The 14,313-nt window shown below is 38.8% G+C and overlaps 1 protein-coding gene across 1 annotated transcript; it reads right to left on the bottom strand.

The window, feature by feature from the left end:
• Positions 1-11,725: 11,725 nt before the first annotated feature.
• Positions 11,726-13,894, bottom strand: LOC111876056 (ent-kaurenoic acid oxidase 1). Its single transcript, XM_023872580.2, has 8 exons — positions 13,653-13,894; positions 13,081-13,555; positions 12,668-12,928; positions 12,496-12,579; positions 12,328-12,406; positions 12,145-12,251; positions 11,931-12,049; positions 11,726-11,816 (listed from the first exon to the last, which is right to left on the bottom strand). The coding sequence occupies exons 1-8, from the start codon at positions 13,892-13,894 to the stop codon at positions 11,726-11,728; spliced, it is 1,458 nt and encodes a 485-aa protein (XP_023728348.1).
• Positions 13,895-14,313: the final 419 nt, after the last annotated feature.

Below are 14,313 nucleotides of genomic sequence, written 5' to 3'. Positions count from 1 at the left end.
ATATGCGTGAGTGTGTGGTTACTTTCTTCTAACGCATAATTATGAAGTATTTTATACGAAATACGTGTTATGTGTATATTTTGTTGTTATGTGTGTGAATGTATATTCACTCTCTTCTATCTTATAGATCTGATTATTTCTCTATGAAATACGTGTGTGCCTCATCTGTTATGTGGAAAATGTGTTGATTGAGCATGCTCTACAGGTTTTGAAACTATGTATAAAAATGTATATTTTTATCTACTAATATGTTGGGTAGATAGTTGGTGTGTAATAAACATATGAGAGGCCTCGTTGTTGTTTGATTAGTCATCTAGCGGAGTTTAGATGATGACCACAGACTTTTCTAGACAGTCCTGTGGAACGCTAGCAGGCTCGCCACCTGTAGGTGTTAATGAACTTGAGTGTTCATTTGTTGTACTCCATCCCCCTCATGGTTGCCTTATTTGACTTATATTGCTGAGGAACCCCCGAAGCATGTGTTGTCGCCCCGATGAAATATTCTTAGACTAGGTCCCTTATGTTAGTTGTTTTAGGGACATAAAGTGAGAATAATGGGAATGGGTAATTGGGTTATTGTCGGTTGGTGGAAATTAAATATAATTATTTATTATGGGTTGAAAACCCTATATGCTCACCAGGCTCCCAAGCCTGACCCACTCAGTTTTATTTGTATTACAGGAAGTGGCGCGAGGGCATAAGATGGATGAACCATCAAGTTGTTTTGTTTACAAGTATGTATATGTATATATTTGTTGAATGACTTGTAATGTTATCGTTTATGCTTATTGGTCTGTATCGGAACATGACACCCCGAGTTTTGATTATATAATGAAAATACATTTCTTTTATGAAATGCTTTGGTAAACATTGTTTTATCACGTTTTGTTTTTGGGAACAAATTCCGCAACTCTTTGAAATCAAAAGGATTTACTCTGAAATTATTTTAAAAGCATAAATGAAAATCGGTCTTTTCTGGCCGAGATTTTGGGGATGTCACAGTTGGTATCAGAGCATTAGTTTAAGCGAACTAGGAATTTGTAGGATTTCTAGACTTAAACTTAGAATGCTAAGTGGAATTTTGAGATGTGTGTCTGTGATATTTTAGACATGAGCACTAGTTTATTTTAGGAAAGTTGCCTAAAATGCTTTATGTGCTAAATGTTATATGTTGTCATATATGATATTATTTGTTCGGATCTATGGTCTGTTGCCGACCGGATCTAGAAACTTTGTGTGTGTAGGATTCTAAGCATACGTCTACGATATTAGAACTAGCACGTAAACGTTTCAGAGTGGTAAGGATGATTTGAATATCTATCATAAATGAGGATCTAATTTCACCTTATTGGGTGTGTAGATAAAAAATGGTGAGAACAAGAAGTGGAGTTGGAAATGCTGATGAAAACAGGAATCAACCACCAGTGATTGAACGAATACCTGTCGTAGCAGCAGCACTTGAGCCGATAACCATGGCTGGTGTGCAAATGATGATTCAAACAATGTTGGATCGTCAGATGGATGAAACTAGGCGGTTACTTCAACAAAATCGTGAAGAACTGTCAATTCGTGTGGAAGAGCCCGAATTAAATGAAGGGCACTCGGAAGGTGGAAACTTCAGTGGGTCTGTTGGTCAAGCCAACCCACCGATAGTTAAGCAAAACAACCATGATGGAAGGAATGATGGAATGGGATGCAAGTACAAGGACTTTCTAACTTGTAAACCATCGACCTTCAATGGAAAAGAGGATCCAATTGGAGTTATGGATTGGATCTCCGAAATGGAGTTAGCCTTCATGACTTGTGGCTGCAGAGGCAAGTTGCAGATGATCTATGCAGTGCGTCAGTTTCGAGGTGGAGCCGTTCGTTGGTGGAACTTTCTAGGGAAGACTTTAAGCCCTATTGAGCCACTGCAATTGACATGGGCAGAGTTCTTGGTGCAGTTCAAGCGCAAGTTCTACTCGGCTTAAAATTTGTTGGAGTTGGATAATAAGTTTTTGGCATTGACGAAAGGCAGCATGTCAGTTGATGAATACACCAATAACTTCACCGATAAGATGGAGTTTGCCTTGCGTATCGTCCCAGACGAGTTGAAAAAGGTGGATTGGTATGCGAAGGGACTCCCATGGGAGTACGAGGTGCCAGTACGTAAGACACATACTCTCAAGGCAGCTATCTGGGCTGCCAAGTCTGTTGAGAACATGATTAAGGGGAGAACCACCGACAAGGTTGAGGTTGGTGAGAAGAGAAAGTTTGAGGGAACATCGGGTTCCGGTAAGAAAAGCAAATTTTCAAAATCTGATTCGAAAAAGTTTGGTGGAGGAAAAGGAGGCGAAGCGAAATGGTGTGATAAGTGTAAGAAAAAGCACTTTGGGAAATGTAGTGAGGATATAACCTACTACAAGTGCGAAAAAAATAGGGCATTTTGCCAATGAGTGTCCGAACAACAAAAGGATGTGTTTTAGTTGCAATGAAGAGGGGCACATTTTGAAAGACTGTCCGAAGAAGAAGGAGGCAGCTAAGCCCAACATTCCACCAAAGCCGAAGGCGAGAGCCTTCCAGATGACACCCGAAGCTGCGAAAGATGAAGCTGATGTCGGTTCAGGTGCCTTTCTCTTAAACGAATTACCTGCTTAAATTTTGTTTGATTCTGGAACCAACTACTCCTTTATTTCGCATGAGTTTGGTAGAAAACTAGTTTTGCCTGTTAATAGACTAGATAATGCTTTATTAGTCGAAGTACCTAGTGGCAAGTTTGTACCTGTTAGCCATCGTATGAAAGACATCTTAATCGACGTTAATGGGAATAAGTTTCATGAGGAATTATTGCCTATCGAACTTAATGGTTTCGACATCGTTCTGGGAATGGATTGGCTTAGTGCCAATGATGCCGAAATATTGTGCAAAAAGAAGATAGTTAAAGTAAACCCGCCTGGGAAGGATTCATTTATGGTGTATGGGGACAAACGGCGAGTAAATTCTGGAATCATTTCCCTAATGAAAGCCAGAAAGTGTTTGACCAAGGGATGTACATCATATTTAGCATTTGTGATCATTGCTAAGAAGGAAAAGAAGGTGATGTAGAGTATTCCAGTGGTGTGTGATTATCCGGAAGTATTTCCCAAAGATCTTCCTGGATTACCACCTGATAGACAAGTGGAGTTCAGAATAGACTTGTTACCAGGAACCACGCCAATAGCAAAAGCACCTTATCGATTAGCACCGACGGAGATGAAGGAGCTGATGATGCAACTTCAGGAGTTATTGGACAAAGGTTTCATTAGACCTAGTTCATCGCCCTGGGGAGCTCCGGTGTTATTTGTGAAGAAGAAAGATGGAAGTATGAGAATGTGCATTGATGATAGAGAGCTGAACAAGGAAACAATAAAGAATAGATATCCGTTGCCGAGGATTGATGACCTATTTGATTAATTGCAAGGTTCGAGCTATTTCTCGAAGATCGATCTTAGGTTAGGATATCATCAGCTAAAAGTAAGAGAGCAAGATATCAAGAAAACTGCATTGAGAACTAGATATGGACACTACGAGTTCTTGGTTATGTCGTTTGGACTAACCAATGCTCCAGCAACATTCATGGATTTAATGAATAGGGTTTGTAATCTGTTCCTTGATAAATCCGTGATAGTGTACATAGACGACATTCTGATTTACTCGAAAAGCCAAGAGGAGCATGGCAGACACTTGCAAGAATTGTTGGAAGTTTTGAAGAAGGAGAAGCTGTATACGAAGTTCTCTAAATGTGATTTTTGGATTCGTGAAGTCCAATTCTTGGGTCACGTGGTCAACCAAGAAGGGATAATGGTTGATCCAGCAAAGATTGAAGCTGTAATGAAGTGGGAACAACCGAAAAGTCCCACGGAGATCCGAAGCTTTTTAGGATTAGCCGAATATTACCGAAGGTTTATCCAAGGCTTTTCTTCGATTGCTACTCCATTAACAGCTTCGACCCACAAAGGAGCTACTTATGCTTGGAGTGATAAGCATAAAGAGGCATTCGAAAAGCTAAAGAAGAAGCTATGCGAGGCACCGATACTTTCTTTACCCGATGGAGTTGAAGACTTCGCTGTTTATAGCGATGCGTCTGGAGTTGGATTGGGTTGTGTTTTGACCCAAAGAGAAAAGGTGATAGCATATGCGTCTCGACAGCTGAAGGAGCATGAAAAGAATTACCCGACTCATGATTTGGAGTTGGCAGCAGTAGTTTTCGCTCTGAAAATATGGAGGCATTACCTCTATGGCACGAAGTGCAAACTTTTCACTGATCATAAGAGTCTCCAATATATCTTTAATCAAAAATAATTGAATATGAGGCAACGATGCTGGCTAGAGTTACTCAAGGACTACGACTGTGAGATACTTTACCATCCCGGTAAAGCTAATGTTGTTGCTGATGCTCTCAGTCGGAAAGTCAATCTTGAAAGGAAGAGGCCAAGAGCGTTGAGAATTGAAGTTGTCTCGACAATTGTGGAAAGTATAAAGAAAGCTCAAGAGGAAGCTTCTGAAAAGAATGACCGAAAGGAGGAACGTTTGGGAAAAACGTTGGTGTTTGATACAAACGGTCATGGACTGAAGGTGTTCCAAGGTCGAATTTGGGTACCTAAGTCCGGAGGAATTAGAGATCTTCTGATGGAAGAAGCTCACAAGACAATGAACTCGATTCATCCGGGTAGCACTAAAATGTATAGGGACCTAAAACCCTACTACTGGTGGCCGACGATGAAGCTTGATGTTGCAAAGTATGTGGCTGGGTGTGTGACTTGTGCGAGAGTAAAGACACAACATCAGAAACCATACGGGAGTTTAGAACCATTGCCTGTGCCTATGGGTAAGTGGGAAGACATTGCTATGGATTTTGTCACTAAACTGCCCAAAACAAAGAATGGTCACGACATGATTTGGGTGGTCGTTGATTCACTAAGAGTGCGCATTTCATAGCAGCCAAGGAGAAATGGTCTATGGAGAAGCTTGCGAATTCTTACGTGAAGGAAATTGTGAGGCTTCACGGTGTTCCGTTAACAATTGTGTCGGATCGTGATAGCTGTTTCACCTCGAGGTTTTGGAAAAGTCTACAAGAGGAATTGGGTACCAAGTTGTGTTTAAGTACAGCTTACCATCCGCAGACTGATGGTCAGAGTGAAAGAACAATACAAACACTTGAAGATATGCTGAGAGCATGTACCCTGGAATTCCTAGGTAACTGGGATGAACATTTACCTTTGGTAGAATTTTCCTACAATAATAGTTTCCACTCAAGCATAAAGATGGCACCTTATCAAGCTTTGTACGGACAGAAGTGTCGTACGACGTCTTGTTGGCTTGAGGCTGGGGAAAAGCAGTTTATGGGACCCGAGATGGTCCATCAGACTGCTGAGAAGTTGAAAGTGATCAGGGAAAGAATGTTAGCAGCTCAACATCGTCAAAATAGCTATGCTGACAAGAAGCGAAGGCCAATGACCTTCGAAGTTGGAGATTCGGTTTTGCTTAAAGTCTCTCCGTGGAAGGGACTTATAAGATTTGGTAAAAGGGGAACGTTGAGTCCAAGGTTTATTGGACCGTTTAAAGTTCTTCAGAGGATTGGGAACCAAGCTTACAAGCTTCAACTACCAGAGGAACTGAATGGAATTCACAACACTTTTCTTGTGTGTTATTTGAGGAAGTTTACGGGAGAAGTTCCTGATATAATTCCAATTTATGAATTGAGAATTGATGAAAACAAGAGGTTAATTGAAGAACCAGAGGCAATTGTTGACCGAAAGACTAAGAAGCTTCGACGCAAGACGGTCGAATTAGTGCTTGTTCGTCAGAAACATTCGAATGTGCCAAATCTCACATGGGAAACGGAGAGTGACATGTTGAGTCGCTAACCACATTTGTTTGTTGATGTGTGATTCCGGGGACGGAATCATCCTAAGGGGGAGAGAATTGTAACGCCCGCGTTTCCAGGCTAGGCATTTTCGTTGATGTAATAGTCTAGGTTAACCTTTGTAACCCGTTTTGAAATAATAGAAGTATATTATTTGAGGATTATGTGATTTGATTAATTAAGAATAAAATGAGTGTCAAAATTTAAGTGTAAAATAAACTTGATATCTTTGGATAATGTTGTAGTAGTTGAAACGAGGTTTCCGAATATATAAAGAACGCCCAAATCTGACTTCGTATGAGGAAGTTATGATTTTCTGAAGTTTCGACTTAGCGGTATGCAGCCCGAAATACTCTCTTTGAGATTGAGCAGTTTTTAGTCAAATCGATCTAAACGAGAATAGAAGATCTCGTTGTTGGTATCGAAGCGATGAAAAGTTAGGCGAGAACGGACGTCAAACGAATAAGTTATGAATTTATAACGAAGTTTTTCTGTCCCGGCCTACTAAAAATAATTAATAAAAATAAATTCAAAATTAGCCGACGGAGTCTAAACAAAAGTTGTAGAGCATAGTCTCACCTACGCGTGGATATAAAGAACGTCGAAAACAGAGTTCGTATGAAGAAGATATGAATTTCCGAAGATTATTAAATAATTTGTATTTAAATTGATCCGGGACGTAATCATCCTAAGGGGGAGATAATTGTAACGCTAGCAGGCTCGCCACCTGTAGGTGTTAATGAACTTGGGTGTTGATTCGATGTACTCCATCCCCCTCATGGTTGCCCTATTTGACTTATATTGCTGAGGAACCCCCGAAGCATGTGTTGTCGCCCCGATGAAATATTCTTAGACTAGGTCCCTTATGTTAGCTGTTTTAGGGACATAAAGTGAGAATAACGGGAATGGGTAATTGGGTTATTGTTGGTTGGTGGAAATTAAATATAATTATTTATTGTGGGTTGAAAACCCTATATGCTCACCAGGCTCCCAAGCCTGACCCACTCAGTTTTATTTGTATTACAGGAAGTGGCGCGAGGGCATCAGATGGATGAACCATCAAGTTGTTTTGTTTACAAGTCTGTATATGTATATATTTGTTGAATGACTTGTAATGTTATCGTTTATGCTTATTGGTCTGTATCGGAACATGACACCCCGAGTTTTGATTATATAATGAAAATACATTTCTTTTATGAAATGCTTTGGTAAACATTGTTTTATCACATTTTGTTTTTTGGAACAAATTCCACAACTCTTTCAAATAAAAAGGATTTACTCTGAAATTATTTTAAAAGCATAAATGAAAATCGGTCTTTTCTGGCCGAGATTTTGGGGATGTCACACTACTCAAGTACTTAGCAAGTTTGAGACTTGATTACTAGCATGTGACAAAAATGGAGTGAGGTTTCTGGAGCCACTCTTCCTTGTTCCTTCAAGCTTTCCTTTCTTCCATGAGCTTCAAACACTCACAAGAACACTAAAAAATGGCTCACAATAGTGTTAGGGTTTTGAGATCTAAGGTTAGGATAATGGAGGCTGGAAATGAGGCCAAAAACTAAAGCATAAGGTGTTTAAATAGGATGCAAAATCATGTATTTAGGTTTTTCCAAACCCAGTCCAACTTGTTGACTTGGTCCCCTCCGACTCGTCGAGTTGGTCTTCTGAAAACACGCGTGACAAAATTCCTACTCGTCGAGTTCCCACCCTTGAAACTCGACGAGTTTCCCTCTTGATTGGAGATTTTCTTTCCTTAATTGGCCTTCTGGTTTCCGGGTGTTACACTAAGCAACTATAGTAATGATGTCAATTTCATACAAGAAGAACCCTTTTCTATTAGGCTTCATATAATCAAGAAATTCTATCATGCGATTTCTAAATATCCCTAGCCTATCACTAACATGATTTTCTAACAAATCGTGTATCTGCAAGATCAAAACTCCGTAAATACAACAAGTATGGGTATTTTGGGAACCATTCTCCTGTTCGGGCTCTAGTTGACTGTACACACCGCATCTTCCTGAAAAATCAAAGTTAAGTCAAGGTTCACATTCTTTATCCCAACCCAACAATCAAACAGGAACATGACAAGAGACGAAGCCCATGTCGTTAACCCAACTCTTTTGTTGTAATTTGTTTTTCAAAAACATTTCGCAAAAGCTACCGGATCCTAGTTTGAGACGGGATTCACACAAGTGTTCCTCTAATGCACTCAAACCAGGGCTCTGATACCAACTTGTAATGCCCCATTTTCACAACCAAATGTTTTCATTTTTGTTAAGGTAAAACTTCCTAATTTATTAATACATTAGTTAAGAAAACCGTTTATTCCGAATTACATTTATTAAAAATCAGAGTGTTGTAGAAATGTGGAATCTTCAATGTTGCTGATGAGTGTGTATAGTCCTGCCTTTGCCTTCCAGCAATAACTGATGATACTTGAAACCATAAACAATCGGGTAACCATAAAGCTTAGTGAGTTCCCCCAAAATACCACCGTATAAACATATCACATATGCAATCAAACATGTTGGGCTTAGTCAACCATTGGGTTGGGATACCCGAAGCTCAGTCTACCTCTTGGTCCAGTCATCTTCGGAATGGAATACCCCACGTTAGAATGCCAATATACAACAGGTCCAGTTAGCCATCAGGCTAGAATACCCAGGATTTGTTGGCCTACTGCCTCAACCCTACCGCTCTTCTCGAGCCTCCATGCCTACGCCCTACAGCCGGCCCGCACTGGGTATCTTGGCCTATCGCATAAAGCAAGACCATCTCAACCCAAACCAAACACAATATGTCGACATATAAACAATCGAGATCAAATAATACAGACAATCAACAATCACACTGCTCACTACTGCCTACTAATCCTATCACAGCATACAGTCCTGCTATCAACTAACCCCCACAGAATGTGTTACCATAAGTAACCATACGTGAGATAACCACTCGAATAGATGATCCTACTCTAAAGCCACAACCAAACAATGAACAGGCAAGAGAGCCTAGAACAAGAGTTCTCAGGCTATCCTACATGACCACAGACAGTCCCTAAGGGCACTCCGTTGACGATAACCAGTAAGCACAAATGACATACAGTTATACAGGTTATTACCACAAAGCAACATACTCAATACCAGGAGATGGATCTAACAGATCATTAGCATAGCAACAAACTCGATACCAGAACATAGATCTAACAAATTACTATAGTATAACAACATACTAAATATCAACAATCCAAGGAATACATGGCCTTATATACCCAGAGGTGAGATAGTCACTAGGAGAGGTGATCCTACTCTTGAACTACAACCAAACAAGGAACAAGTAAGAGAGCTTAGATCAAGAGTCCTTAGTTTATCCTACATGACTATATATAAGTCCTAAGGCATCCCTCTACTAGCACATAACCATAGCTAGTGGGCTGGTATTGGTGTCGTTACCCACGGGTATAGTGAGGTGAAACTCACCTCGATGTGCGTACAGATAACCACTCTAGTAATGGAGGACTCTACCAGCTTCAACTCACTTCCAATCACCTACAGGAAGATACTTGAGTCAATACCCGATCACAGGTCATAGTCACTTGCAACAGTGACCACCTCACATGAAATGACGATTAGGGTTTCACCTAAAATGGCGATTACGGTTAATTAAGTACACTTAACCCATTAAGGAGTTAATCAATTAAGGTTATGACTGATTAAGGTTTGACTTAGTCATTCTTAGGCAAATAACAATCCAATCAACAACTCGACTAGGCGTCCGCTCATTGTCAAAATAAAGCTCCCCGATTCTAGGGTTTTTCACATAAAATGATAACTAGGGTTAGTGTTCCACACTTAACTCCTTAAGGACTGAATCCATTAAGTCCAATATTGTATTAAGTTAATTGTAGGGACGTTATTAAGTGTTATTTAGAATATAATTAATAGCTTTAACTCGGTCCCGACCAACTCCAAAAACTAGTGTTTCTTGACATTAGGGTTTCCAATCCAAATATGTGCCAACTAGGTTCCAGGTTAGGCTTTTAGGTTAATTTATTTTTAATAAGTTGGACGCCAGCAACTACCACCCCGGGCGGTGGTGGTCAACAGTGGTTCACGGTGGCAGCCACCACCTCATGGTGGTGGTGGTTATGATTTTTGGCCAAAAAAATATCAAAAGCAATTCATACATCAGTCCAATCACACACAAATGCACAAAGCCACCGAAGATGGTGGCTAATGGTGACAAAACGATGTTGGTTGGGGTTTTCCTTGGTTTTCCGGCTAATGATTGCTCATACAAGATTACACCATAATATAGACAAATATTTACAACATAAAACACACATACAACCACCTTCCACGGTGGCTGGTGGCGGCAGGAGATGGCAGCAGGCGGTAACTACCATGGTTGGCGGTCATGGTGGTTCTTTTCGATTATCCGACCAACTATGACACACACACCACTCTCGTAAATTATGAACTCTGTAGCCTCCTTCGGGGTGGCAAATGAAGACCGGAGTAGCGGACGGGAGGGTCGTACGAGCGGAGGCGGCGGCGACTAGCTGCTGCGGGACAGAAAAAAGGCGAGGGGTAGCTGGAGCAACACCGGCAACTGCCGTGTTGCGGCTGCATTGGCGACATAAAAGAAGAAGAAGAAGAAGAAGAAGAAGAAGAAGAAGAAGGTGGGGAAATGGTGGCAGCGGACGCACTCACGATCGCCAACTCGTTCTCACCGAAAGGGAAAGCAGCAACGACACTCGACGATTTGCTGTAGCAAGGAACGGGGGTGATGACGCCAGTTCAGGATGGGGGAAATAAGGATGGTGGCAGAAAATGGTTCTAGGGTTAGGGTTTAAGGATGCTTCCTTAAAAATGAAGGAACATGAGAAAGTGACGGGTCTTAACCTGTCTTTGATTCAACTTATACCAATTTCCCATTTTCAATCCCTCCCTCTCAATTTCTTTTCAAATTAGATATATAATTTACCAAACAGCCCCTAGCTTTCAGAATCCATTATAATTCAAGTCCTAATATTACAATATAGACCCCAAATTCTGGAATTTATACCATTTAACTCCTTATGGCTAACGCTGATAATTATTATGGAATTAGGGCTAAAATAAAATAACATATAAAATACATCTCGAGGCTTTAAGGCTTATTGTTTATTTATTCGCCTATTTTATTTTAAACGGAATGTTACAGAATAACAATTTTTTTTTGATAAATAATAAATCCACGCCTAAATTACTGGTTTTATAGTATCTTTCTATACTAATAAAAAAATAGTCATTAGTACCACTTGTCATTTTCTTATAATATATGTTTTTTTTTAAATGTTTTATAAAAATGACATTTGCATTTTCTTCTGAGTTTTTGTTTTTAAAAAGTATTGATTTTGATAATAAGTTAGACAATTATTTATTTGATTCGTGACTTTTAAGAGAAAATTAATTTCGTATTGAATACATTTCGTTTATAAATTGTCAATAATTAGTTGTATTTCTATATTGAAAATTTTACAAAATCATGTTTACTTAATAATTTATTAAAAACAACTAATTATTAATTATAAGTTTACTATAAAAAAATTTATTATTTTTATAACCGTAGTTTCTACATACTATAACCTACTTGACATTATTATAAATACATCAAAAACATTGGATAGGGATCAAGAAAATAACATTATGACATTCAAAATTTCCTACTATTATCATATAACGGTACAATAAGGATATTGTTTTTCAATCAAGCATAAGTACTCATAAGTAATAACGGCCTGTTTGACGAAAGAAATATCGAAAATATAGAACGAGTAGACTCTCCAATTAATAGGATTCATAGTTTTTCAATGGTAATTTGAAGACCATCTTCTGGTTTAGGATGTGGAAGATATTTCACTTTGGCATCCGGATTCACCAATTTCCACCTGATATTCAATTTAAAAATTCAATGATATATTAATATTAATAGGAAGTTTCACGTTTTTTAATCAAAATCTATGTATAAATGATGTAATGACACGTATTGAATATGATCATACTTGTATCCCGTGGACAAATGATGGAGAAACAATGCGACTTGTAAACGAGCAACCATATTTCCTGCACATATTCTCGGACCGTATCCAAATGCTTGGAAGTTTTCTGGTAGCATTGATCCCTTAAAACATATATTTTTTTTTAGCTTTCAGAGAAAATAAATAAATAAATATATTACATCTAACAAAGTTGAGAAGCTTGGCATATCATACTTACATTCCATCTATCAGGATTGAAACACAATGGATCGTCAAAGTTTTTAGGATCTATATGGACATTCCTAAGCCACAGAATCATATTCCATCCCTTCGGTATAGTATACCCTGCATTAACAATAATGATATGGCTATAAAAACATAATAAGAGCAAATAAATAAATATAGAACACTGATCAATTACCTTTATACTCCAAATCTTTTGTTGTGATACGCAATAGAAACCCAGCTATATTCGCCAATCGGATTGTTTCATCGACAACCTGAAGGCATAAATTTCAAAATAGAGGATTCATACATCAAGATTAACCCGAAGGAGATGATTTAGCAAAACAAAGATTATTAATCATACCTTGATGGTGTACTCCAACTTTAGAATCTCATCGCTTGTTACAAGTTGTTCGCTCTTGCTCTTTTTGAGAGCCATGTTCTCGTTCTACATATTTTTCAAGGTATACGTAAGTACGTAACTAACATAAATAAACTCCACAAAGAAAGTAAAACATGGCTAGGTGTAGGCTTACCCGAAGCTTTTGTAAAACCTCTGGATATTTAGCAAGATAATAAACAGCCCACATTGTGACTACCGCAATTGATTCATACCCACCAAGAAGAATGCTAGTCATGTTATCGAGAACCTCAGTATCGCTCAAACGGTTCCCTTCCTCGTCCTTCAGATTCATCAAACCATCCATTAGATCATTTATAGGTTGATCATCTCCATTGTAGTTGTTTCTCCTTTCATCTAACACTTCCTTGAAAATCGCTTGGATTTTTCTGCGACACTTTTTAAAAAACGATTTCAACATACTTCTTTAGACTACTTATGAATGGACATATATATTAATTACTCCATCTCTTATCATGACCAGTTAGACGCTTGATAAATAGTAAAAACTTTCTTGCTGTTCAAAAAGAAAATAATGATAAATAGTACCTGAAGCGCATGATGAAATGTAAATCCTGGTATATTCAATGGGTAGGCTCTCAATCCACTAATCATTCCGGCGAAGTATTTGTTAAGATTGTCGAGGGTAGGGCCAGACTCAATACTAGCAAAATACATACCAATGTTCTCGAATGTTACCTTCTTCATTTCATCGTAGAAAGTAATATTATGACATTTGGTCCACGATTGTAAGGCTGAGATCATTCGTGGTTGCACTGCGAGGCCGATTCTACGCAGCGCATTTGGCTGGTTAATGCTTCGAGAAACAAAACTCCGAAGCCTAAGATGTGCTTTTCCATGAACCCCAGTTAGTGACGTCTTGCCTACAAGCTCCACCATTGCCCATCCGTACTTGAAGTTTTCGTTATCTCGAAGTACAAATTTATTTGTCGATGGTAAAAACGCAATCACTGATGGTCTACCGAATAGATGTGTCTTATACATCCCTATCCCATCGCCATACCTGTTTAGTATTATAATAATAGATCAACCTTAAATAAAAACTTTATAAAAAAGGTAGTATATATCTGTAAACGAAAAACAAACGAGAAAATAGTTACTTTTGACGCTTTGAAGTAATGTAGTCCTCAGGGCGACGGAGGAATTTGAAGTACCATAGGAATGTGAGCGTTTCACCCAAGATAGGAAGACCCATGTGGCCCGGAGGCAGCATGGTGCCTCGTTTGGATGAACGGAGAGTTGTGATAACTAACCAGTACCATGCATTGTTCCACCACCATAATAACCACAGTACCAGTGGCACCACTCCCATCACCACCGTCAACCATATGGCCATCTCCATCTCTGGTTAGTTGACTATTACATTCAATCGCTGTTTATATTTGGCATGAAGAAAAGATGCCTTTAGAGAAATATGATATTCGAACACCAGTAGTCGACAACCTCGTAAATTATGCTATTGTTTCAAGTGGAGAGAGTGTTGATTGGACGATGATAAAGAAAACCAATATAGTTGGTCAGATGTTATTATCAAAAATGAAGGTAAATAGTTAAAAGACGTTATTATCAAGAATTAAGGTATATAATTAAAAGGGAAATTGAGTAATTTTACTATTTTTTTTTATTGTTTAATTATATTAAACAAATAAATAAATAAAAGGGCAAAATGACCACTTGGTCCCAAATAGGTTGTTCCGACCCGATTTCAAATTCGCTTAAATGGGTAGTAATTCCGACCCGGTAATGTGGTTCTTCTATAAA

The sequence above is a fragment of the Lactuca sativa genome, chromosome 4 (genome assembly GCF_002870075.4).
Source record: "Lactuca sativa cultivar Salinas chromosome 4, Lsat_Salinas_v11, whole genome shotgun sequence".
In the NCBI taxonomy this organism is placed as follows: domain Eukaryota; kingdom Viridiplantae; phylum Streptophyta; class Magnoliopsida; order Asterales; family Asteraceae; genus Lactuca; species Lactuca sativa.
The sequence above is the reverse complement of the archived record's forward strand: the minus strand, read 5'-3'. Positions and strand labels throughout refer to the sequence as shown.

Coding starts and splice junctions, on each gene's coding strand:
- LOC111876056 (XM_023872580.2), bottom strand. CDS start 13,894: ATGGAGATGGCCATATGGTTGACGGTGGTGATGGGAGTGGTGCCACTG. Junction 12,407..12,495: donor AGTTGGAGTACACCATCAAG/GTATGATTAATA, acceptor TTATGCCTTCAG/GTTGTCGATGAAACAATCCG. Junction 12,050..12,144: donor TCAATCCTGATAGATGGAAT/GTAAGTATGATA, acceptor ATATGTTTTAAG/GGATCAATGCTACCAGAAAA.